Below are 26722 nucleotides of genomic sequence, written 5' to 3'. Positions count from 1 at the left end.
AAAAGGGTTAAGAATACATATCCACTGAAATGACGAGCATGACTTCCATCCCGAGGTACCTGTGTAACACTCCTACACCACTCATCTGCCCAGAGAGAGCACTAAAAACATAAACGCTACTCCAGCACTTCTGTTCCAACAGCATCTGTTAATTCACTCCATTTATAAAATACATATTGACAAAGACAACTGAACTGGGACCAGGGAGATTTGATTTGGTGTGAGAAAGTCAACTCAATGTGATTTTGTTAAAGGGCTCCTGCAGGCAAATAAAAGAGTTTAAGTAAGAAAGTACATAAAGAGATGTTTTACGAGCCAGCCCGGTGTCGTGGCAGGCCCACAATGCCAGGCAGGGAGAGAGGCCAGGCTTAGGAACAATATTATGAGATCCAAACCCTCAAGCAGCAGGTATGGTATTGCTAGGTCGAGGAAAGAAAGGGCCATATGGATATTCTGGAAGGTCACTAAGGTCACAATCATTAGGGGCGACAGGAGGGCGCGGCAACAGAGAGAGGAAAAAGACATGTGGAACGTGTCTGTTTTCAGTGAAACCTGCAGGGAGGTCAAGAGACTAAAAAGAGATTTTTTTTTCCTTTTTAAGAGGCTCATTCTTTCAGTCCACCATGATTACCAGAGTTGGTGGAACTGTTGAAGGTCAGGGGAAACTCTGAAGCTAATTTTGATTCACAGGAATTGAGGAATGGCACAGTTTGCTTAGGAAATAGTTGGCTAGCATGTATATCATATTGAAGTACACCAGTAATTCTGAAATTTGGGCCCATGGACGGACTTCAAGGGCATATGAAATGGCAAAAAAATTTTTGTGTGTATCCTACATATTATTATTTGAAGCGAGGGTTTGTGACTTTCAAAACATTCTACCAGGAGTGTATGACGTCCAAAAGATTAAGAGCCTTTGTCCTAGTGGGCAGTGACCTGGATTCCATTTCATAGAACAGGCACTTTTGGCAACAATTTTAACTGACTTACCTTTCCTTCTCCTTCACATCCATTCTGCCACCCAAATCTAATTTATCTCCTTAAATCACAGTCCTCATCATCGCCTTGACTCTTCCCTGAGTACCAAATAATGTTCAAATCCTTTCGGCTTCTCGGCTTTATCTCCCTCTATTTCCTTACCCACGGCATCTTCCTCCAATCAACCCAACTGCTCACTCCTACCTAGACATGCTTTGCAGGCTGCTAATTTCACACTTCAGCTCAAGCCATGCCCTTTAGCTGAAACATCCTTCTTCCATCCACGTGTCTCAAAATCCTACTCGTTGTTTGTGGTTCCGATCAGTGGTTTAGCTTTCTTCATCATCTTGGCTGGAGTGATCACTCAGTCTTAAGATTATGCTTGTATTCATCCCTCTCTTATGCCTGGGTTTAACCTTACAGGCACTTTTCTCCCTGATTAGATTGCAAGTCCTTAAGGATAAAAATGGAATCTTAGCCATTTTTACACTCACAAAGCACTAAGAATGGTATTTCGAACATAGTCACTACATGGTACATGTTTATTGAATGAAGGAATATGGCAGTTGACTTAAAAAAAGCAACAGATGAGCAACAATGCTAAAATGAGACAGCTTACTGCTGTTTTCAGACTCTGACTCATTACGGTATTGGGGGGGGGGCACACAGCACTTTTGCATCTCCACTACTCCATGATCATGGTTCTGTCTTTAATGGACCTGTTTTTAGCTAACGCATCTAAAGGAGAAAGAGGTACTCAACTGGTTAGTCATAGTACAGGATAACTAACTATGGCCATGAATTTCTAGCAGACCTGATTACTAAGCCTTAAAGCAGTGGTTCTCAAAGTTTGGTGCCAGGACCCTTTTATACTTTCACAAATAATTGAGGACCTCAAATAGCTTTTGTTTATATGGGTAAGATTTGTTGATATTTACTGGGTTAGAGCCTAAAACTGAAATGTTTGAAATAGATATTCATTAATTCATTTAAAACAATGATAAGTATCTAACATGCTACCATAAATATTTATGAAAAAATAAACATATTTCCAAACTGAGAAAAATTAGTGAGAAGATTGACATTGTTTATATTTTTGCAAGCCTCTTTAATGTCTAGCTTAATAAAAGTAACTGAATTCTCCTATCTGCTTCTGCATTCAACTATTGCAATATCATGGAAGCAACCTAAATGCCCATCAACAGATGAATGTATAAAGAAAATGTGGTACAGATAGATATACAATGGAATACTACACAGCCATAAAAAAGAACGAAAATTTTGCCATTTGTGGCAACATGGATGGACTTGGAGGGCATTATGCTAAGCTAAATAAATCAGACAGAGAAAGACAAATATTGTATGTTATCATTTATATGTGGAATCTAAAAAAATACAACAAACTTGTGAATATACAATAAGAAAGAAGCAGATTCACAGATATAGAGAACAAATTAGTGGTTACCAGTGGGGAAAGGGAAGGGAGGAGGAGCAAGGTAGGGGTAGGGGATTAAGAGGTACAAACTACTATATATAAAATGAATAAGCTACAAGGATAGATTTTACAGCACAGGTAATGTAGCCAATATTTTATAATAACTATAAATGGAATACAACCTGTAAAAATTGTGAATCGTGATATCGTACACCTGTAACTTATATAATATTGTACATCAACTATACCTCAATTAAAAAAATTTGTTGCAATATTACATGTCATGTAACCTCTGGAAAACTCCACTGTATACTTATGAGAGAATGATAGTGAAAAATGCATATAATAGTTTAGTATTATTGTGAAAATAGTTTTGATGTCACAGACACCACCAGAGGTCTTAGAGACCCTCAGAAATCCCCGAGCCATACTTTAAAAGTCACTGCCTTAGAGCTTAGCACACAAACACAGAAGCTTTTCTTCTAACTTGGGCACACTTCTGGTGTGTAGTCAATGTCTCATTTTTTTCTGGTCATCAGAAAATGTTGGCAACTTGGTAGTTACACTGGGCCTGTTCATCAGACTTGATAAACATTGATATGGTTTGGGCTGGAGAGTATCCAATGCTTGTTCAGGTATCAGAATGCTCAGGAAGGTTAAGAGCATGGACTCTACGAATGGAGTTAGAAACTCTTCTTAGTCACAGTGGCAAGAAATTCATGGGCAGATCTCCCAGACTCCCTTGCATTTAGGTATCGATAGATAGCTGAGTTCCAGTCAATGAAATGTTAATAAAACTATCTGCTATTTCTAGACCTGGCCAAAAAAAAAAAAAAAAACCCACACCTGTTATTTCATACTCTTTTCTTCTTCTGACTGCAGACAACTCCCAGGTGACCCGAGAAGCTACCTGTTGAAAATGACAGTGCTTCCAACCAGAAGCCAGAATGACTATGGGAAAGAGATCTTACCCTGAAGGTATGTTCACAACACAATACTATTATACGGGAAAGAAATGAACCTCTATTATCTTTGTGCCTTTATATATTTTGAGGTTCATTTATAGTAACAGTGTTCCCTGAAGTAAAACAGCCACTTACTAGATGTGTGATCTGGAAGAAGTTTTTTTAACTTCTGTACTTCTGTTTCCTCATCTGTAAAATGGAGATAATAATAGTACCTACCTCATAGGGTTGCTGTGAGGTTTAAATGTGTTAACGTGTGTGAAGCACACAGAACTCAGCTTGGCAAATAGTGAACATGGAATGTTGCCTACGTGTTGTTGTTGTGATTTGTCTCCTGCTGCTTGTATACATCTTCTAGCCAATAAGCAGTGTCCAGGACACACTGAGCTGGACTTCTTGACTGGACTTTAGTTATCTTTAGAATACTAACCTTTTACATCTACAATCCATAGGGGATATTTCTGAAATGACTTCTGTGTCTATACCAGACACTTGTGTATTATATGATTTAATACATCATTCATTTTTAAGAAGATCTTGGGAGGTTGGTTTTTGCTGTTTGTTTTTGTTTTGTTGGTCTTACCTGGCAAACTTAACTTTCTTGTTACCTTATAATACAGAACCAGCTGCCCTGTGCCATTTCTTGGAGATAATCCTTAAATTCCTTAGGTCAATGAAAATGTCATAATTGAAATCTAATTCTGTTGTATATAGGACAACTAGCCACTCTTACTAGTTTCTGGACAGTTGATGGAGATCAACATAATGACATGGGACTATCAACCACTTTGACAGTATATACATTAAAATCCTCCTTTAAATATGTCCTACTGGGTTGGATTAAAAAAGGCATAAGATGGATACAGTGTGGATCCAGAGGGGTGATTTACAGCTTCACAGAATAGTAAATGCCTTGGAAGTACACTTGATGGTCGTACAAAGATAAAATAAGAAACTAGAAATCAGGTATTTTTTTTGACTCAAAGAAGGAGATGAATTTTTCTCACACTGGGAGGATTGAAATTTAGTTACGAATAACTTAATTTGGCATTTCTTACTTATTTAAGGGCTATCAAAATACTGAGAGTCTAGTATCCTTATTAAGGCACAAGATTCTGGTACACCCAGGATTGATACTTTTAATATGTTTTGATTATTTAGTTTCATTATTGAAGTGCTCTTCTTAATAGTTTTCATCAGAACTTACTTTATTTTATTTTTGGCCATGCTGTGTGTCTTGCGGGATCTTAGTTCCCCGACCAGGGATTGAACCCGTGCCCTCGGCAGTGAAAGCACGGAGTCCTAACCACTGGACCTCCAGGGAATTCCCCATCAGAATTTTACACAGAAGAGAATGTGTACAAGAACATGGTATTTAACAATAACACTATAATAATTTACCTAATTGTTACTTGTATTATGGATAACTCTTTGACGGTTTTTAAAAAGAGAAGAAATTAAAGAAAGACAGCAGAGAGTTCATAGTTCATCTCCAGCAAGATATTATCATGTCCTGAAATCTTAACTTGGAGGGAGTGGAATTCCAATGCGTACTAGTTGCAGGGGTAGATTTATCTCGAAGCTCAGGAAAACTGATCTTCAAGGCCCTTTGCTTGCATGAGCCCCTTCCAAGGCAAGCATAGATATACTTTTATAAAATTTGTGGATGTATAATATTTAACTACAATTTGTTATGGCCACTATCTCTTGCCCTTTTAACTTGTCCTCTGTCATACATGTCCTCATATTGATTGAGATTAGGGTAACCATGGACATTTATGGACTCAAACTAAGGGGAAGTTGAGTCTGGGGACTATTTAGTTTGGGTTCAGTAGCTAAATTTATATGATTTCAGCCACTTTCATAAAAAAGTTGTTAAGGCTTAAATATGTCATTTTCACTGCAATTTGGAAAGATAAGGAATGTGAGAAATTACAGACTCTTAATTTGTATGCATATAAAGGGAAGGTTTAAAAGATCAGATAGAAAAATTAATATAATATGAAATAAAAGCTTTAAAAATGAAAAATGAAATCAACTGAAATATTCTGACATCAAGAAGAGAATTGTAACAAAATAAATTTCAAATCATACTCAAAGTAGGAAACTATTAAAAGAAAATGATGGATTTAGGATTGAAGCAATGCATAAGCAATATATTACTTTGATAATATAAATTATGAAAAGAAGTAACTCATATTGGAAAAATCTAAACTTCTTACTGATTTGTAGATAAAATAGTGGCATCTATGATAAAATACAACTTAAATTCAGTCATACAATAAGGATATCCATGAAAACTGGTAATGATGCTGTCAATTCAACAAACATTTAAGACAAGTCACTGCAAATCACCTTAAGACAAGAAAACTTAAAATGCCCTAAAACCTTAGAAAACCCTTTGTAGATATTTCTCCAAATTTGAAAATAATCTACATTTCCATAATATTACAATAATGGGTTGTGAAGCTTAAAGTCACTTTTCTAAACTTTAAATAATTAAAAAAATTTTTGATTAACTATGTGACAGGAAAGAATGAATTATCTTTCTATTCTCTCTACAGATAATTATAGTACAAAGCCATGACTATATGAAGAGGTGAGCACAGGTGTCAGTTAAACATGTCAGGGAAAAAAATAGAGAGGGATGTCAGAAATTATATAATCCAAATATACTATTTTTATGTTAGTGGAATCTGCCAGGTTTATCTTTTTACATGTATAATTATTGTCATTTCTTTTCCCCTTATAAATAAATATTTATATTTGATCTTGTCTTCATCATTTGGTTTTATTTTCTTAAAAAGCATCTCCCAAATTTTATAAATTTTGGCACCCCCAAATCTAGATCTGACTGTGTGATCTTGAGCATGTGTCTAATCTCTGTGCCTCAGCTTCCTCATTTTAAACATGTGAATAGTAATAGTACCTATTTTGTACAGATTAATTGAGGGAATAATGTATAAAACATTGGGCATAGTACCTCCTAGATAGTAAGTACTCATTTAATGATAATGATTGCTATTAATATTAATGCTACTTTAATAGCTATAGAAAAATAAAGGAGTAAAATAATTATGGCACATCATCATCAACAATAATTTGTATACTCTCAGTATTGCTATGAATTATTCTCTTGGTCCAGAACCAATGTATTCATGTGTTTGCTTGTTTGCTTTTTGGTGGACATGACACTTTTCAAGAAGAGTTTTGGTCTGCTTTTACGAAACGCATCATATGCACATAAAAAATGTGAGGTTAGGGGCTTCCCTGGTGGCGCAGTGGTTGAGAGTCCACCTGCCGATGCAGGGGACACAGGTTCGTGCCCCGGTCCGGGAGGATCCCACATGCCGTGGAGCGGCTGGGCCTGTGAGCCATGGCCGCTGAGCCTGTGCATCTGGAGGCTGTGCTCCACAACGGGAGAGGCCACAACAGTGAGAGGCCCGCGTACCGCAAAAAAAAAAAAAAAAAAAAAAAAAAAAGTGAGGTTGCATTTTTCTTTGTTAGGCAATGTGTAGAGCTATTTGCCACATTAGATGTAATTAACGTGAGTTTTCATTACTTATGTGTTTTATATCTAGGGCAAATTTCTCAACCTCTCTGTTTCTGAGATTCTCCCTCTACTGAAAGGTAGATATGGTTCCCTTACCTGGAAGGCGACTGTATACCACACCCTGTTCCTCTCCCCCGCAGCACTCGAAATCTTTGCTCACAATCTGTCCACCACAGCACTGCTGGCCATGGCCATCATGGAGCCTCCCAGCACAGCAAATCTGGTTTCCGGAGGTGGAGTATGGCAGTCTGCCACAGCAGGAGTCGCCGAGACCAGTGGAAACCCGATTGTGCTGTTCATCTGGACAGCATACTTCACCTGTCAATTTAGGACAATAACCATCATTGCATGAGTTAAAAAAATATGCTTTGACTCACGACTAAATTTTATCACAATGATCTTGCAGATGCCAACTGGTTGACAGGGTATCATCATCCTGGAGTTGCAAAATCTCAATACCACTTCAAAATGTTTGCATTGAAGTTGTATAAACACATGTATAATCATGTGTCTATGCCAACTTAGAGGCAACGCTATGTTGCCTATTTTCTCTCTGACCCCTGATACATGAGCACATGAGGTCTGGTGACATGGATTAAGTGACATTACAAAAAAAGTTTGTCTACAATTACTTTTCTATCTATTTAGTATATATATATATATATATATATATATATATATATATATTTTTTTTTTTTTTTTTGGAAAGTGGGATGGACTCAGAAATCAATTCTTGATAAATTTGTATTGCTTTTGATTATAATTTCTTTAACCAAACTACATTTATTTAACCAAACAAAAGGTTTCCAATGGAAAGTTTAATTAAATGAAAGGAGGTAAAAATACTATATTCAAATCTGCATACTAGTATTTTGCTGAGCTATGGCAAACACTGCATTTCACTGATGTAGTTCCACCCACATTTCCCCTTTATATGATATTCTGAGAAACTTGAGACAAGAATAGAATAATTTTTTGCCTAGTGCCTTGGGATCAAAGGGTTCAAATATTCTAAATATCAGTAGTCATTTTTTTTTGTATGAAGCGGCTTCTAAAAGACAAAAAAAATTTTAATTGCTTTTATTAAGGATATCTTAGAAAGGACTAACAAGAACTTGGAAGATGTAAAAATCAAACTTCATCTTTCCTCTCTATCTCATGACCAACGCCTTCCTTGCCCCTGGAACCTTGACCTTCTCCTTCCATTGCCTTACTACTTTTCTTCTTCCTACACCTTCAAGAGACCCTCTTCTATTTCCTCCACTGCCCCTTCTTAAACATATCTTTATCCCTTGACACTATCCCTCCATTAAATCTTATGAGGTATGTGAATATGATGGCCAACCTGGCAGGTTTTATAGCTTTAAACCACTGTCCAGATAAGATTTACATAATCTAGTTAATGACTTGCCAAACCTTCTTAGGAAAAGGCACAAGTTCCCTGAAGAATTTAGGATTGCCTCAGGGATTTATAGTCCTGGACTCCCTGATCTCTCTGTCAGTTAGCTCATCCTCTTGTGAAGACAGGATATGCCAAAACTTGGTTAGTAAAAGCCAGATGAACTGCTAACCAAAATGATATTTAAAATACGGGACAATGTTTAACCACAGATAGATATAGCAAGAGTACAAAAGTAGGGCAAGAACTCTTAGCAGTTATCCCTGAGGTCTTTCTTATCCAAAATTCATTGGTCAAAAACCCATCCCACTAGGTGAAATGGACAAACTACTACAACCTACCAAGACTAAATGATGAAGACATAGAAAATCTGAATAGACTTATGACTAGTAACAGAATTGAATCACTAATCAAAACCTCCTAGCAAAGAAAAGTCCTGGACCAGACGGCTTCACTGGTGAATTCTACCAAACATTTAAAGAAAAGTTAACATCAATCCTTCTCAAATTCTTTCAAAAAATTGAAGAGGAAGAAATACTTCTTAACTCAATATATGAGGCCAGAATAACATATATATGAGCCTGATAACAAAACCAGACACATCAAGGAAAGAAAACAACAGACCAATATCTCTTATAAATATTGATGCAAAAATTCTCAACAAAATACTAACAAACTGAATTCAATTCATTAGCACATTAAAATGATTATACAACATAACCAAGTGAGATTATTCCTGGAATGCAAGGATAATTCAACATACAAAAATCAATCAATGTAATACACCACATTAACCGAATGAATGAAGGAAAACACATGGTTGTCTCAACCGGTGCAGAGAAAGCATTTGACAAAATTCAACACTTTTCTATTATAAAAACATTTAACAAACTGGAATTAGAAGAAAATACCTCAACATAATAAAGAGCATATGAGAAAAATCCACAACTAACATTATATTCAATGTTATACTCAAGAAAACTCTTTTTCTAAGATCAGGAAGAAGACAAGGATGCTGACTTTAACCACTTCTACTTAACATAATATTGAAAGTATAACCAGAGAAATTTGGCAAGAAAAAGAAATAAAAGGCATCCATATTGAAAAGGAAGTAGTAAAATTATCTCTGTTCACAGACAATATAACCTCATGTGTATAAAACCCTAAAGATTCCACATCCAAAACCCCATTTGAACTAATAAGAGAATTCAGCAGAGTTGCAGGATACAAAATCAACATACAAAAATCACTTGTGTTTTCATACACTATAAAAAACAAAAATGAAAAATCAGAAAAGGAAATTTAAAAAACAATTCCATTGACAATCGTGTAAAAATACGTAAGAATATACTTAATCAAGGAGGTGAAGAAAATGTATAGTGAAAACTACAAACTGCTGAAAGAAATTAAAGAAGAGTCAAATAAATAGAAGAGCATTCCATACTCAAGGATTAGAAGACTTAATATTGTTAAGATGTCAATACTACTCAGCAGCTTGAAGCAGAATTTCAGTTCCTGGCCAGAGACTGAGGTTGGTCAACAGCAGTGAGAGCACTGAATCCCAGCCACTAGACCAGTGGCCAGTGACAAGGCCCTGGCCCGTCAGCTGTGTCGAAATGAATTTCCACATAGAGAGGGAAAGTAGTAAAGCCTTTATTAGGAGGAAAAAGAGTGCAGTATGTGTGGATAGACACATGGGAGGGCTCAGAGAGACAGAGTGTCTCACTCTCGTGGTAGTTGGAATCACTTTTATGGGGGATTTCTTCCAGGTTTCCTTTGGCCACTCATCTTGCTTTGCCTGGTTCTGAGTCCATATATGGTTTATCTCGGGGTCCTCCCACGTGTGCGTGAGCATCTCTTAGCCAAGATGGATTCTAGTGAAGAGGCCTATGGGTAGCTGACATCACTTACTACGGGGTGGTTCCCCCTTCTTTTGACCTCCAAGGAGCCTTTCTGCACATGTGTAGTTGAGGAGGTCTCCTTGACTTCAAGAATGAGGAATATGTGATCTTTTATATCTTTTCTGGGTGGGGCCCAGCCTTCTCCATCCTGCTTTTATGGAGTTTCTGCTATTATGGAGTTTCTGTCCACAGGGGAGAAACTGTTCAGCCTGGGGCCCATCTATCTCCTGCCTCATAGAGATTCAATGCAATTGCTATCAAAATCTCAACAATACTTCTTGCAGAAACAGAAAAAAACATCCTAGTATTCAAATGGAATCTCCAGGTACCTCAACTAGCAAAACAATCTCAAAAAAGAACAAAGTTGGAGGTCTCACACTTCCTGATTTCAAAACTTATTATATGGACTTATATGTACTACCAAATGTAAAATAGATAGCTAGTGGGAAGCAGCTGCATAGCACAGGGAGATCAGCTCAGTACTTTGTGACCACCTAGAGGGGTGGGATAGGGAGGGTGGGAGGGAGATGCAAGAGGGAGGAGATATGGGGATATAGGTATATGTATAGCTGATTCACTTTGTTATAAAGCAGAAATGAACACACCATTGTAAAGCAATATACTCCAATAAAGATGTTAAAAAAAGAAAAACTTATTATAAAGCTGCAGGAATCAGAACAGTGTGATCCTAGTACGAAGACAGACATACAGACCAATGGAATAGAACAGAGAGCTCAGAAATAAAACCTCGGGTGTATAATCAAATGATTTTCAACAAGGATGTCAAGACCATTCAATAGGGAAAGGACCAAATTTTTTGGAAAAACTGGATATCCAAATGGAAAGAATGAAGTTGAACCCATACCTTATACCATATACAAAAATTAAATAAAAATAGATCTAATACCTAAATGCAAAAGCTGAAACTATAAATTTTTTAGAAGAAAACATAGGAGAAAAGTTTAATGACATTGAATTTGGCAGTGATTTCTTGGATATGACACCAGAAGCACAGGCAACAATAAGAAAAATAGATGATCTGGACTTTGTCAAAATTAAAATGTGTTATGCATCTAAAGACACTATCAACTGATCAAAACTGTGACCCACAGGAGAAAATATTTGCAAATCAGATATTTAAAAATGGACTAATATCCAGACTATATAAAGAACTTCTACAACTCAATAACAAAAACACAAACAATCCAATTAAAAAATGGGCAAAGGATACATATAAACATTTCTCTAAAGAACATGACCAATAAGCACAAATAAGCTCAATGTTATTAAGTATTAGGGAAATGTGTATCAAAACCACAATGAGATACCACTTCACACCCATTTATGATTATTATAAAAAACAAAACAAAAACAGAAAATAACAAGAGTTATCAAGAAAGTGGAGAAATTCAAACCCTGTGCATTGCTGTTGGTGCAGCTGCTGTGGAAAACACTAGGGCGGTTCCTCAAAAAATTAAACATAGAATTACCATATGATATAGGAATTCCACTTCTGGGTATATAGCCAAAAAAACTGAAAGCAAGGACTCGAACGGATAATTGTACACCAGTGTTTATAGCAGCCTTATTCACAATAGCCAAAAGGTGGAAACAACCCAAATATCCATCAACAGATGAACAGATAAACAAAATGTTGTATACACACACAAATGGAATATTATTCAACCTGAAATAGGAAGGAAGTTCTGACACATGCTACAACATGTATGAACCTTGGAAACATTATGTTAAGTGAAATGAGCCAGTCATAAAAGGACCAATATTATATGATTCTACTTATATGAGGTACCTAGAGAAATGGAGAAATGATCTTACTGTGAACAGTGCAGTTGCTGTGTTTGTTACATTTCTCTGGGTGAGAGGTTTCTCCTGTCTGGTCTGCAGTGTAGTTCCCATTTCTTAAATCTTTACAGCTAAAGAACTCAGTGTCCCTTGCTGGCAAACTTTCTTTAACATAATGTGTCCAGGGGCAGCACCAGTTAATTAAACATCACTTAGGACAATGGTGGGCTTAGAGGAACAGTGTACACACTTATACTGGGGAAAACCAACCCTTTTTTTAAAAAAAAAAAAACCTCCACTTTTGAGTATAACAAATATCGATTGGATATTTTAATCCTATTTTCTGGAATCCCTCAGAATGTTATTCAGTTCCTGACAGAAGAAAAGGCTTCATAACAAGAGGTGTGGATTATATCAATGAGAAGTAAAACTGATTTTTCCCCCCTCAAAAATGGACTATTAGCCATAAGATACAAGGATCAATCACCTTCTCATTAACCTCTCAAAATGAATCTATTTCACGACAGGCTTGAAAATGTTTTCTCTCTAAAAGCTACCATGCAGTCTTAACAGTTAATTGTTATTCTTATCAAAGAATGACCCACATTAACATTTAGCTTGAGGTCATTAGCACATTTATAAAAAAAGGGAGGAGTGGAAAGAGCATTCTTCCCTCTGCTGTTCTTCGTTATACGGGTTCTATGGAGGAAAGTTGTGAGAAAAAATGAAGTCAATAGTATCCAACAAAATGAAGTAAATATTATTCACCAATATTTCAGACCTGTCTAGAAATATCAAAATGCCTATACCTGTCTCAGCCTTGAACTGGCAGACTACTGACTGAATTTTAATTACATTGAAATATAAGATGGTTTGGGGTCAATACACTTTCTTTCTTAATGTAAACAGTGTTAAACCAGTTAATAAAGACCATTGGCTGAAAATAGAGGTCACAATATAATCTTTTCTTTCAGGTACTGATATATTGAGATTCATGATTGGAGTAAAACATTTTCTTTGATTATCCAATAAGATTGCATTTTTTCCTTTTGACATCAAGGTAGGCATTCTAATCCTGTGAAAAATTAACCACTTAAAAGATCCAAATGTGGGCCATGCTCAACAGATTGGTAGATATTAAAATGCTTGAGGTCTGAGGGCTTCCCTTGTGGCACAGTGGTTAAGAATCCGCCTGCCAATTCAGGGAACACGGGTTCGATCACTGGTTCGGGAAGATCCCACATGCCATGGAGCAACTAAACCCGTGAGCCACAACTACTGAAGCCTGCGTGCCTAGAGCCTGTGCTCTGCAACAAGGGAAGCCACTGCAATGGGAAGCCCACGCACCACAATGAAGAGTGGACCCCGCTCTCCACAACTAGAGAAAGCCCGGGCACAGCAACAAAGACCCAACACAGCCAAAAATAAATCATAAATAAATAAATTAATTAAAATATATATAATAAAAAAATAAAATGCTTGAAGTCTGAATGAACATGTGTCAATATACAGATCATGGAGGTTTTAAAAACTCTTGCTTTAAAAATTACTTATTAAAAAGTTTTGTATAATATCAGTAAACGACCTTTGAGCTTCCATGACTTATTTCAGTTTTGGGGAAAAAAAGTTGAACTTTATTTGGAAATAGAACAAAAGTAGATTGATTTCTTAGTTGGAGATCTGACACTTTGTGCTAGGATTGAGAAAGGTGACAGGTAAAGATCCTAGGTGTTCATAGCCATGACATACGCAACCAAGTGTTTTTCATCAGTTTTAAGGCACAGTGGATATTTTTCAGAGTTGGGGCAGTTCATGGCAAATCATAACTTACCAGAAATTTTAATGTGACTTGGAGATGAAAACACAATTGTTTAGTTCTATGCTGGACTTAGAGAAAAGCCTAATATGACCTACTGGTCTGAAGAATGGGAAGGATGGAACAACAGAAAATTTCCATCTCACCTCTATAGTTATAATCTCTATAGTTATAATTTTCAAGGCAAATTTTTTTGCAAGGAGGGAAGATGTGAAATATAGTTGAAAACTCCCAAGTGTAAATTATTTTGAGAGAGTAAAGCATTTGACAGTGTTTAATTCATTGCCTAACACTATGATTTGTAGTATAATGAAGTTAAGGCTTTTCTGCAAAATCTTCGTTTCTGTCACCGTTCTGTTTTCTTACTTGGAAAATCCAGTTGATTAAGAGTTAATTATGAAAGTATTTTTGCATAAGAATCAGAAATAACTGTACTTTTACAAGGGCAGATTTTTCTATTAATTTTAAGGAACAATTATGAAGAATAGAAGATCTCTGCCTGGAATAAACCTGCATAGTATTTAATCATTTCACTTTCCCTGTTTGCTCCAGTGTTTTGTAAAGGATATACTGGGTGAGACAATTTCTCCATACAGATATCTTGGATGGATATATTTGTACCAAACACAAGGTACACCGAACAATACCTGAATTAACTACATTTTTGGCATAAATTTCATGTTAAACTAGATATCTCAAAGCATTGAGCATCCAAACACTTAGCTTTCTTCTCTTTCTCCCATATCTATTTTCTGTGCTCTTAAAGAAGAAATAGGCATTAAACTTAGGTACTAGGGGAAAAAAAATCTGTATTCTCAATGGCTTTTCTAGAATAAATAGTAACCGATAGTAACAGTAATGAAGTTTTTAGAAGTCCGGAATAGTTGTTTAATAATTATGTTAACACCTATTAAGTAGACTGCTCAGAAGAGCATGGACTGGGCTTCCCTGGTGGCGCAGTGGTAGAGAGTCCGCCTGCTGATACAGGGGACACGGGTTCGTGCCCGGCCCGGGAAGATCCCACATGCTGCGGAGCGGCTGGGCCCGTGAGCCATGGCTGCTGAGCCTGCGTGTACGGAGCCTGTGCTCCGCAATGGGAGAGGCCACAACAGTGAGAGGCCCGCGTATCGCAAAAAAAAAAAAAAAAAAAAGAGCATGGATTTTGGAAAGACACACAGATTTGCATTTCAGCTCTTCCGCTCCCATCTATGTGGATCTGGGCATGTCATCATATCACACGTAAAGCCTTGAATACAGAGTGTGCCAGAAACTTGTTGTTTTATAAATGCCAATTGTTGTTATCTTTATTTTCAGCTATATTCACTGGACATTGTTTTGTGCCGTTGAATTTGGAAAATGGCTTATTCAGTTGGCTGATAAGACAGAAGGAAAAGAAGGTGAGGAGGGAAAAATTCCTGATTGCTACTCTTTGCTACATCCCTCCTTCCCCTGCCAGATCTAGAGCAATTAGGGGGCCTCAGATAAATGGAATCTGTGGTTATGATCCCTCTAGGAACAATGCGTACATCCTTCAGAACAGAAATGGAGAAAATGGAGAACAGCTTCATGGAGTGGAACACGAAGAAATTCACAGAGTTTATGGTGAAATACTCAGCCATGTGGATAAAATAAAGTCACAAAAAAGGGAATTATCCAGCTCTCCAGATATATTTCTTTATGTAATACATATAATGAGTTCTCTATTCCCTCTCTAGTTTGTACCTAGTCTTGCTTATATTTCAAAAAAGCTGAGAGAAGAAATGATACCTAAAGCCGGCCATTGGCTATGTGTTGGTGGTTTAATCTCTGGTGGGGAGGTGCTTAAAATAGTTCATTGACACAAGTCACATGTTTCTTTTTTCTGGTTCCCAAGATTACTGAGTACTACTGGAAATGATCCTCACCGGGTAGAATCCTAACGTAATACCCCGAGCAGCACTGATGATTCGGTTGTCCCTCTTGTATTCGGCCACCACAACAAACTCCAGTTGAGTTCAAAACAAATGCGATGTACTTCTCTTCACAACAGTGGTGTCCAGGCTGGGTGTCATAGAGAACTCCATTACAACACACCTGAAATTTGAGAATCAGATATAAAGAAATAGTTTTATTAAGAGTATTGTACCACCATATCTTATGTGATACAGTTATTATTTAATAAGGACTTGATCTGAGACCAAATGTAGCATATTTCTGATAAAAATTTAAAGGTTTAAAAAGTACATTTTCTCTGTATCATTCAAATTCTATCAATGCTGTTGATACAATGTAGCTTCTTTTAGCCTTCAACCATGCTTTGTGCTCTATTTTAATACTCTATAAATATGAATTATCTTTTGAATGTCAGTGCTTCCAATGAGAAGATGATTTAGAATTGTAAATGAACAGTTTCCTTCATATATATGTTTTTATTTTAATGATTGTTTAATTTAAAAACATTGCATCTGTGGAAACCTGTCTCTCATTGATCTTTTATTTTTTTAATACATTGCATTTTCCTTACACTAATTTATATGATCACTTATTTATGAACCCAATCTTCAGACAAGGCAATCTCAACAGTGCCCAACATTTATATATATATATATGTGTGTGTGTGTATATGTATAGAAAAGGAAATTTATATGGAAATTAATTTTGAAAAGCCCTTTTAACAGTGTTTTCTCCCGTGGAAGAAATTATGTGCTTGAGCAATCAAATAATTATTTTGCATACTCACTTGAGGTCTGAGAGACTGACACTCTGTATCTAGAACAAATGAAACACGGAATAGTGCTGAGATGTAGCCTCAGAACATACACTCGGCATAAGTTGCATTAGTTAGATAGATGCTTCCTGTAGCAGACAAAATCGACCACTATTTAAGAGGTGTTTCTCTTTCACCTTTTTGCTCATTGCTACTTCCAGCCTGCACCGACATTTGATTCATGCTTAATACAAGGGCAGTAAAATGTGGAATCTCTAAGTCTGAAGACTAGCTTAGTACTTCATTATTTCTGAAAAATGACCAAAGAGCAAAGAAACTGGGCAGAAGTCTATTTCTATGTTTCCTCAGGTAGCCCTGGTAAACTAACTGCAATAAATTGGCTTTGCCGTGTCAAGTTGTTAGCAATGAGGATTCAAAATCAGTCTAGGGCTTCCCTGGTGGCGCAGTGGTTGGGAGTCCGCCTGCCGATGCAGGGGACTCGGGTTCGTGCCCCGGTCTGGGAGGATCCCACATGCCGCAGAGCAGCTGGGCCCGTGAGCCCATGGCCGCTGAGCCTGCGCATCCGGAGCCTGTGCTCCGCAACGGGAAAGGCCACAACAGTGAGGGGCCCGCGTACCGCAAAAAAAAAACAAAAAACAAAAAAAAACCACAAATCAGTCTAATTCCAAGGATGAATTGCATGACTCTTTTCTTTGATGCCATATTCTATGTGACAAGTAAAATTTCAAATTATGCCCCATTTTAAAAGAGTTAAGCAAAAACTCTTCTCTTTGTGTTTATGTGGGGTTTAGGAATGCTGGTCATTTTTGCTTTCAGGGTAAAGCAATACACACCTTCCTCCTGTTTTATGACAGTGACCTAAAATCTTGCCCTTTGTTGTACAATCTTAAAGAATCTATTAAAGTCCCATTCACGTATAGTGAGTTTCTGGACATCGAAGAACATCCAGCCTTTTCCTTCAGCAAGATTTGCTAGGACTTACCATCCTTTTAAATTTTCAAGCATTTATTTAGTGATGGGTCATTAGGACTGGTTCCCTTCCATACTTTCAGTGTCAGTGTCATTCTCAAGCTCTTTCAGTCACGTGAAACTTGTGCCTTTCTTCTAACCAACTCTGGTTTAGATCATCAATGGGTCCCCAAAGGGGACATTTTCAGGAGATTATTTCTCTTGAGAGGTCTCCTCCTGAACAGAGTATTTCTTAATCTTCAAATTCAGTCTTCAAATTCGTTGTCTCAGAAAACAATTTTAATAACTTGAGCTGGTAAGTGTGTAGCTAATATTCAAATAGGCAGCCTGTTCCTTGCTCTATGTTTTCCAAAAGTAATTCTGTAATCTAGTGATTCTCAAAGTGTGGTCCCTGGACCAGATGTAGAGGCATCACCTAGGAACATGTTAGAAATGCAAATTCTCATGCTCTACCCCACACTTCTTCTGGGGGTGGGACCTGCTGTGTGTGTGTTTTTTTTTTTCTTTTTTTTTGCGGTATGCGGGCCTCTCACTGTTGTGGCCTCCCCCGTTGCGGAGCACAGGCTCCGGATGCGCAGGCCCAGCGGCCATGGCTCACGGGCCCAGCCGCTCCGCGGCATATGGGATCCTCCCAGACCGGGGCACGAACCCGTATCCCCTGCATCGGCAGGCGGACTCTCAACCACTGCGCCACCAGGGAGGCCCCTGTGTGTGTTTTAACAAGCCCTCCGGGTGTGATACTCACTGGGGTTTGAGACCCATGGCTGTAATCACACGGGGAAGCTTGTATAACTATTACAGATGCTCCTGTAGTGATTTAGCCAAAAGACTCTTAGACTCACAATAAATCTATTTTCTACCTCTCTCCAGCCTCTCACACAGGAAATATATATTCATAGTTAACCGCAAACAAAATTTACAAACAACTTTTTCCTCTTGAGATTTTAATTGACTTCCTCTTTCACTGACAATACTTGTGTGTATCCTTAATCCTTAAAGTAAAAATGACTTTGTTTAATGCATCAAAGATTTTTTTTTTTCTCCTGGAGAATTTTAATGGGAAAATTTATTCTAGCAATTTTTTTCCTCTCAGAAATCCTAAATTTCATTTCATTTTATGAAAGTGTGCTCATCATATGGCACACATTTAATGCCTTAAAATGACATAAAACTTAGGCATAATGACAATTCTGGAGCCTAAGTGTCAAAAAAAAGTACAGTTAGTAACTACTAGTTTTATGACATTTCTTAGATGATAGCAACTGCTTAGCCAGTGTCAGCCATAATAATCTGTATTTTGATCCATATTGCTTCAACAACTCACTTTCATAATTACTATGTCCTTTTGCAGTGAATCTTTTGAATTTAGTAGTAGCTTTAGTCATTACATGTGTGATGTTGTTGACAAATAGGAACATTATTTCATTATGTGAAATCCTATCTTCAAACTAAGGATTTTCTGCATCATTTATCAATAAAAACCATTTACAAACTCCTCTGTCTGGCTGTATTATTGATCTGATTCTTAAACTGCAACTAATATGAACACTAATCTGCAAATGGCCATAATTTTAAAATATTTCAGTCAAGCCATGAAAGGTCCCAATCACAGTTACTCATCAGTGTCATGTAAACAAACACCACTTGTAGCTGAATGGATTTATTGTAAAGAAAATGCAAGTCACTCAATCAAACAAGTTCGGGAGGTTCCTTATCATTTCAATAAACTCATTTTCCTGTGAAGGTGATGAAAAATGAGAAGGCTAAAATGCTCATCGGGAAGATAGGATTTGTATAAGCATCCTTCCTTTTCCATGGGGTCTTCTTTATAGGTGGAAATCTTGATCATGATAAATCATGGTTTAAGAAGCAAGTGATTTCCTCAGACACAAATGTAAAATGTTAAAAGTATCCTCTCACTTTTCTGGAGGTCACTTGATAGCAATATCATTTATCATAGACATAGCAGATAATCTTTAAAAAATTAAGTCATAGTTTTAATTTATTATGTTGGATTGTAATTTCTTTTTTCCCCAGCTTTCTTGACGTATACTTGAGAAATAAAATTATATATGTTAAAAAAAAAAAAAGCAAGTGATTTCACTTGGAGTGTTTAGTGAGAAAAACATATTTCCCTGACTAGTTTGAAAAGATATACCTTAGTCTCAGGGGAGTAGCACCTGGGTCCACAGATTGTTTCAGGTTTTTGACACTTCACTGCTTTGCAGAGTTCATGACTGTGGTCCTTCACTGACTTCTGGATTTTAAGGCATGTACGCCATGTTTTCCGTAAGAGATCATATCCGAGAATGATGCCATTTGGCTTCCCTGGAGGCATCCAATCAATCTGAAGGGATCTGCAATGGACAGAATAATCAGGATTTCTGAAAAGACAACATTTAACATTGCTGTTGTCAGTCTCATCTGCCTTCCAGTTTGGTCAAAAGGTCTATTTTATCAATAACTTCCTAATTAAAAAGCTGGAGCAAAAGAATACATATACTAATATATATTCTGATATATGCTACTACCAGAGACTATGTTTTGAGAATCAATGAAAACCATTTAAGCTTTTGGGAGAATAACACATGACATGAGTCCGGTGGTCCCCCACTTTAAATTTCAGAGGCAAAAAGAAAGTATCATTGTTTGTGGCTAGTCAGAAAATCAACAGAAAGTTTTGGTTGATAAGTAAAAACAAGACACAAATAATTTGACTTAGTAAATAGGGTGGAAATTAGAATATGTGTCAGACCTAATCACTGCTTATAATCCCCTTCTCCTTTGCCTTCCTTCCCTCAGCTAGGACTAGCCATGTGACCCATAGCTGCTCAAAGAGATGCAACCAGAAGATGGTGGGATTCTAATAAAGGTCCCTAGGAAATTTTAGCTTCCTTGATGTGGCTGTCGCCCTTTCCCCTTTTCTTTCTTTCTTTTAAACATGATGTCTGGAACTTTGGCAATCACCTCGTTCTTCTTGCAACCATTTGAGAGAGACCATAAGAATCACAAAGACGCCTCTGCGGTATTTGTTATAACGAACCAATGCCAACAACAATCTACCTCTAGAACTACTTACTTGAGCCTCTACTGTTGGTTGTTTTGTTACTTATAGCCAAAGTACATGACCAAATTGATAAATTCTTTGTATCAGTGATCAATTGATAAAATGTATCAATGAATTTATTTATTGATACATAACATTTATAAATTTTATCAATTGATACAATTGATAATCTCCCTCCAAATATACTTTATCTTAATTTTTTGACGCATAGAAACAGATTTAATTCTGCAATAGTTCTTTATATACCATGATCAAATATGTTTTGTGGTCAGAAATAGAGGAATTAGAGATTCCCATAACAAACTCCTTTATATTATCATGTTCTTGAAGATGTTTGATTTTTAAAAAATCGAGCCACGGTTTATTCTAAACATATAAATATACTGTTTTGGGTGGTTTGGTATACAATGAAGGCATAACATGGGACCAAAACTTTACTGCATTTTCAATGGTCTATTAATATTTCATCTGCTGTACTGAGTGAGATCATAACATAAAGCTGTTCACAGAAGAGTGAATCCTGAATAAAATGATCTACTCTCAGGTTAATGTGCAGAACTTTAATTCTGCACTTACATCTACTTGTCAGAATGACACAGTCCAGATGACATACCTGTACTATCTTCAGTATTTTTTTAAGAAGTCTATAAGAAGAGAGTAGTTAAAGTTTTAATAAAGCCCCAGAGATTTGGACATGACATATTTTTGCAGTTCAGCACAGCAAGGAAAGTCTGTTATTTGCAAAACACTAGGTAAATGTAAAATAATTATTTTTGTTCTTATTATTTTCAAAAAAGAGGGTGGAATTCTGATACTCAAGATTACTTTTATTGTTTTAATTCTAGAATTTTCAACCATAACAACCATTCACAAATAGTTATAGGTTAGCTTTACATATAAAACCTTCCAGTAAATACTCTGGAGAAGAGTAAGCACATATGAGTTTAGTCCCTATACTTTAAGATCTTAAAATTATCACAATAACTTATGTTGACCATCTTTCTGCCACTGTGTAACATAATATTTTTGTTATACCTTTTCTTTTCAGAAGAAGTATGTCTTTACAGGCCAAATTTTACTGGAACCTATCAGAATTCTAAGTGACATACATGTTAGGAATTCAATTAGGCCCAAACATTTACATTAAAAAGCCGCAGTCAAGATAAACCTTGACATTTTAATAGACTGCTAAAAAAGAAAATTATTTCCTTTTCTTGGGAGGTACAAACATAACACTTTCACTAATAAGACTCTATAGATAAGAAATTAATGCCACCTATGAGACAACAGTTTCACAGGTGACTTGTATAGTCACCATTATTATTCTAAGGTCTTTATCCAACTCTCAAAATTAATTCCACGTTTTGCAGATACCTCTTTTGTATTCATTGCATAATCAACTCCAGGAAAGACTATATTTAAGTGACATTCAAAGGTCGGACTTATCCACAAAAGCTGGCAAACTAGTAAAGTCTAGAAAACACCATGTAGAACCATGCCATTGTAACTTCTCTACCTTGCACAGAATAACTGTGAAGTGAGACCACCTATATTTTTAGTGATAGCAAGAACAGTTTTGATGTTGAGGATCTGAGTCAGGTACACTAACGTACGTGATCAAAGAAGAATAGGGTGTTTAACACCTGTCCACCTCTCATTAGAACCCATGGGAGTAACACTGAAAAATCTTTTGGTTGTTGATTTAAAATGAAAGACATCTCTGAGAAATGCACACCATTATTAACTGGATTAATGGTTTCATTGCTTTGATGTTTAAGAGTAAAATAGAAGGAACAGTCTTAAACCATAGGAATTAATGTGAAATACTGGGGAAACACTGAAGGGTTTTTTTTGTTTTGTTTTAATACATCAGTAAAGGTAGGCTCATGCAGAAACATGATCATGAATCCTCAAATGGATCTTCTTTTTTGGGGGTAGGTTTGTTCATAAAGTGACAATTAGAGTTTACTTAGCTTCCAGAGCACTAAGGAATAAAAGTTAAGCTACCTTAATAGAGCTTCTGATAAAAGCCACAATGTTTACACACATTTTAGCACGATTCATCAGGTGTTTAGAAAGTCTAGTCAGAGCTATTGACTATTTCTTTTTAAGTCTGTCATATTGTTAGTAGATTTACTATTCTACTTCTGTTACTACTATGTACCCCTGTGGCCACCGTCACCACAATAATCATCACATTCAGCTCAAGAAGTACAAAATAACATTGAAGATAGAAATAATTATGGGAAAATCATTTCTTTATCACTTACCTTTACTGGTAAATATTAAAATGATACAGTTCAGAAAAAACTTCTATGGAGAGTTACAGTTCCCTTGGTGCTTTACATTTTATTCTAATATTTTATCACAATTTTGTCAAAATGTTCTTCTTTGGGCCAAAGGAAAAAATCTTCACATTACTTTAAGACATCCAACTAAATTGTTATAAATAGCTGTACATTCCCTGATCATGTTTACAGAGGCCTTTTAAAAATTCCTATTCAGCTTGGTCATTTTTGTCGGTCATTTATATAACATTCAAGTTCTTCAATACTATTCCAGATTGTGGTTATCAAAAATGATCAGGACACTTTTAATATAAGACTCAATAAATGTAATATGATAACAATATTAATTCTCTGCTCTCAAATCAAATAATTGAATGTTTAATTATCCACTAGAATATTTAGCATAACCTGTAGTCAGTAAAATATCAAAAGGTAAAAACTCTGTGTCCTTGAGTATGAGGAGATGTGAAACATGCATACCTGAAGCATGTCAAATATTATACAGCAGTGTAAAATCAAGTGTTTAAGTGTGTAGTTTAGGCTACAGGTATTACAGAAACACATAAACGAAGATCACTGTGTCTAGATGAACAACGAAGGTTTCATGGGAGAAGTGGATGTGGACTTGAATTGGAATAAGAGGATGGGAAGAATTCTGAGCAGGAAGATTCATATAAGCAAAAATAAGAGGGAGAAGCAGCCTAGCCATATGTAGAAGAGTAATGGGACCAACTTGATGAGCGAATGATTTACATCCAGCAATAATGGAAGGTCAGTTTGAACTTAAGAAGAAAGTTATGAAGTCCCTCAAATACTATGTTGAGGAATTTGATGGTGAAATAGGGTGATTGTGCAGTGGTATCACTAGCAGAATAAAAAGTCCTTTTAGAAGTAATACCCTGGCAGATTAGAGTAGAAGAGACGAGGTGTAGGGAGAAATATCAGTGAGCTTCTGCAGTAACTTAAGTATGAAAGACGGTTTAATGGGGTTTTCTCTTATTTAGGAACTTAAACTATAGCCCCAAACTGAGGATGACCAATGATGAATTCCTCCGTTAAGTATCTTGCTTCTAAAAGGGAATAAACAGCAAGATTCTGCTGCAATGAACATTGCAGTGCATGCATCCTTTCGAATTATGGTTTTCTCCGGATATGGAGTGGGAATGCTGGGTCATATGGTAGCTCTATTTTTAGTTTTTTAAGGAACCTCCATACTGTTCTCCACAGTGGCTGTATCAATGTACATTCCCACCAACAGTGTAGGAAGCTTCCCTTTTCTTCACGCCCTCTCCAGCATTTACTGTTTGTAGATTTTTTGATGATGGCCATTCTGACTGGTATCAGAAAGAGAAAAACAAATATCGTATAATATCGTTTATGTGTGGAATCTGGAAAAATGATACAGATGAACTTATTGGCAAAGCAGAAATAGAGTCACGGATGTAGAGAACAAACTTATGGTTACCAAGTGGGGGAAGAGGGGGGACGAATTGGGAGATTGGGATTGACTTATATACACTACCATGTATAAAATAGATAACTAATGAGAACCTACTGTTTAGCACAGGGAACTCTACTCAGTGCTCTGTGGTGACCTAAATGGGAAGGAAATCTAAAAAAGAGTGGATATATGTATACATATAATTGATTCACTTTGCTATACAGTAGAAACTAATACAACATTGTAAAGCAACTATACACCAATAAAAATTTTTTTAAAAATTTAAAAAATAAAAAATAACCCCCCCCCCAAAAAAAAGATTCTGCTGAGTTCTGAGGATAAAGCTGCCTTTTAACATTGACCCATCACCCAAACCAACCCAAAATAAACAGAACTCTAGGATAGAGTTTTTGATTTTTAATGAATATTTATTAAGTACCTCCTATATGTCAAGCATTGTTCTATACTTACAAATAAACAAGACAAAGTTCCTTCTTTCATAAAGCTTACATTTTGCTGGGGGAAGGGGGGACAGTAAACAAACACATAAGTATATACAATATGTTACATTGGTTGCCTGAGAAGGCCTGGCTCTTCTGTGCAGAAATCCAAAAGAGGGGATGAAGCAAGTGAACAGGAGTTTCTAGGCAGAGGGAACAGGAGGTATAGGGGTTTTGAGACATCCATGCACATGGCTTGTTGAAGGACAATCAAAGAAGCTAGTAGGGCAGAGCTGGACTGAGCAAGAGAATGATGGAAAATGAATCAGGTGGGTGTTGGGAGTGTGGGTTTGGGGACTGCAGATCCTGTAGGGTTTTATAGAACATGGAAATAACTTTGGATTCAGTTTTGAGTGCATTGGAAAACCACTGGAGATTTTTGAGCCACGGAGTGAAAGAGGAATGATTTACTTAGTGAAGAGTGACATTAAAATCCACCCCCAGTCCACACCTAAACATTCTCAAGGCTGAGACTCAGAGAAACTGGAAGCACTTGCTTCTCCTGGTTGGTACTTCCTGAGATGCAGAAATATCTAAGCCCAATTTGCAGCTATCCCTGGAGGGAAGTATAGAAAGGAGTTTGGGGCAGCTTGACATGGGGGTTGGCAGCCTATATGACCACAGAAAAGGTGCTTGCTTCTCAGTTAGAGAATTCTAATGGCCAGATATTGTCTGGAGCCGCTCTAATGATAGGGTAAGACAAGGCTGCCACACCGTCGATCTTTAGCATGGCGCACATGAGTGCATTTCCTATGAGCCAGTGGATGCCTTGCAAGATGGCTAGGCTTGAGCTCCCTTGAAGTTACACTGACCATGATGGTGGGTTTTTGGGGGAGGGAGCTCCAGCAAGAAGAGTGTTTGGTGTGTCCTGCTCTGTTGGCACCATAGATCAGTTGCAGAGGACAACACTCATGTGAGAGAGCGTGGCTTTGGGGAGATCCTCATGGGTTCTCTCAAGGAAAGCATACAGTTGTTCAGAAAAGTGCCACCTTCCACAGAGAGGGCTTGGATGGCTATCCAGTGATGGAAGTAAAATAGTAACATTGGGAAGAGGCACATTTGAATGAAAGGGAATAGGCAAGAAAGAGCAAGGAGGGAGAAACGGCAAACTGGGATCAGGTCTGAGCCTGTGAAATGGTGGAATATTTGAACTACATGTGAGCTTAATATTTTGCTAGAGATGGAATGGACTTTTTTTTTTTAATTTTTGCTAGACTCTTTCTGGCCACACTGCACGGCATACAGGATCTTAGTTCCCTGACCAGGGGTCAAATCTATGATGCCCCCTGCAGTGGAAGCATGGAGTCCTAACCACAGGACCACCAGGGAATTCCCAGAATGCACTTTTTAATACTTGATCATGAATCTTAATGACTAAAATGAGACTCATAACTAAAAAATAATGTGAAGGCCATAAGGTATTCCTGAAAGGTTTTTCAAGAGTTGGGGAAAGGACATCCAAAATATTATGTTTAGGCAGCAAGTAGTAGGCAAAGAGTAAAGACTTTCCTCCTTGTATCTCACTGGATTAAGACAAGTACATCAACATAAATGATAAAGCATGAGCTAGGGTTGTGGTGGTGGAAATGGAGAAGAGGAACAGCTATGAGAAGATGCTCCAAAAGAAAATAGACTAAAATTGATATGGAGTGAAATCAGGGGATTAAAAGAAATCAATGCTAGATGTCTGCGATCATATGCAAGGCAGTGGTGCCTTTGCAGAAATGGATGTTGGAAAAATTGGGTTAGATGAGAATTAAGGCTTGAGGTTATGGAAGTGATGGGTGCCTATCATTATAGAAAATCAATAGGCGATTGAATATATGGCACTGGAGTTTAGGGAGAAAACTGGGACAGAGATCTTGAGACATCAGTATGATGAAAACTGTGAGAATATTTG

At 37.0% G+C, this 26722-nt stretch overlaps 1 protein-coding gene across 2 annotated transcripts in view; it reads right to left on the bottom strand.

Moving 5' to 3' along the window:
• USH2A (usherin) overlaps window positions 1–26722 on the bottom strand; it is a gene marked incomplete at both ends in the record, with an annotated part of 772061 nt that overhangs the window by 179596 nt on the left and 565743 nt on the right. For both annotated transcript variants that reach the window (XM_082613798.1, XM_082613799.1), the window contains 3 exons: window positions 7028–7249; window positions 15755–15923; window positions 19685–19883. In XM_082613798.1, coding sequence (XP_082469924.1) covers window positions 7028–7249; window positions 15755–15923; window positions 19685–19883 — 590 coding nt within the window. The remainder of the gene's footprint in view (window positions 1–7027; window positions 7250–15754; window positions 15924–19684; window positions 19884–26722) is intronic.

The sequence above is a fragment of the Mesoplodon mirus genome (genome assembly GCF_964341445.2).
Source record: "Mesoplodon mirus genome assembly, chromosome: 3".
NCBI classification, from domain to species: domain Eukaryota; kingdom Metazoa; phylum Chordata; class Mammalia; order Artiodactyla; family Ziphiidae; genus Mesoplodon; species Mesoplodon mirus.
This window is presented reverse-complemented; position numbering and strand designations above follow the sequence as displayed.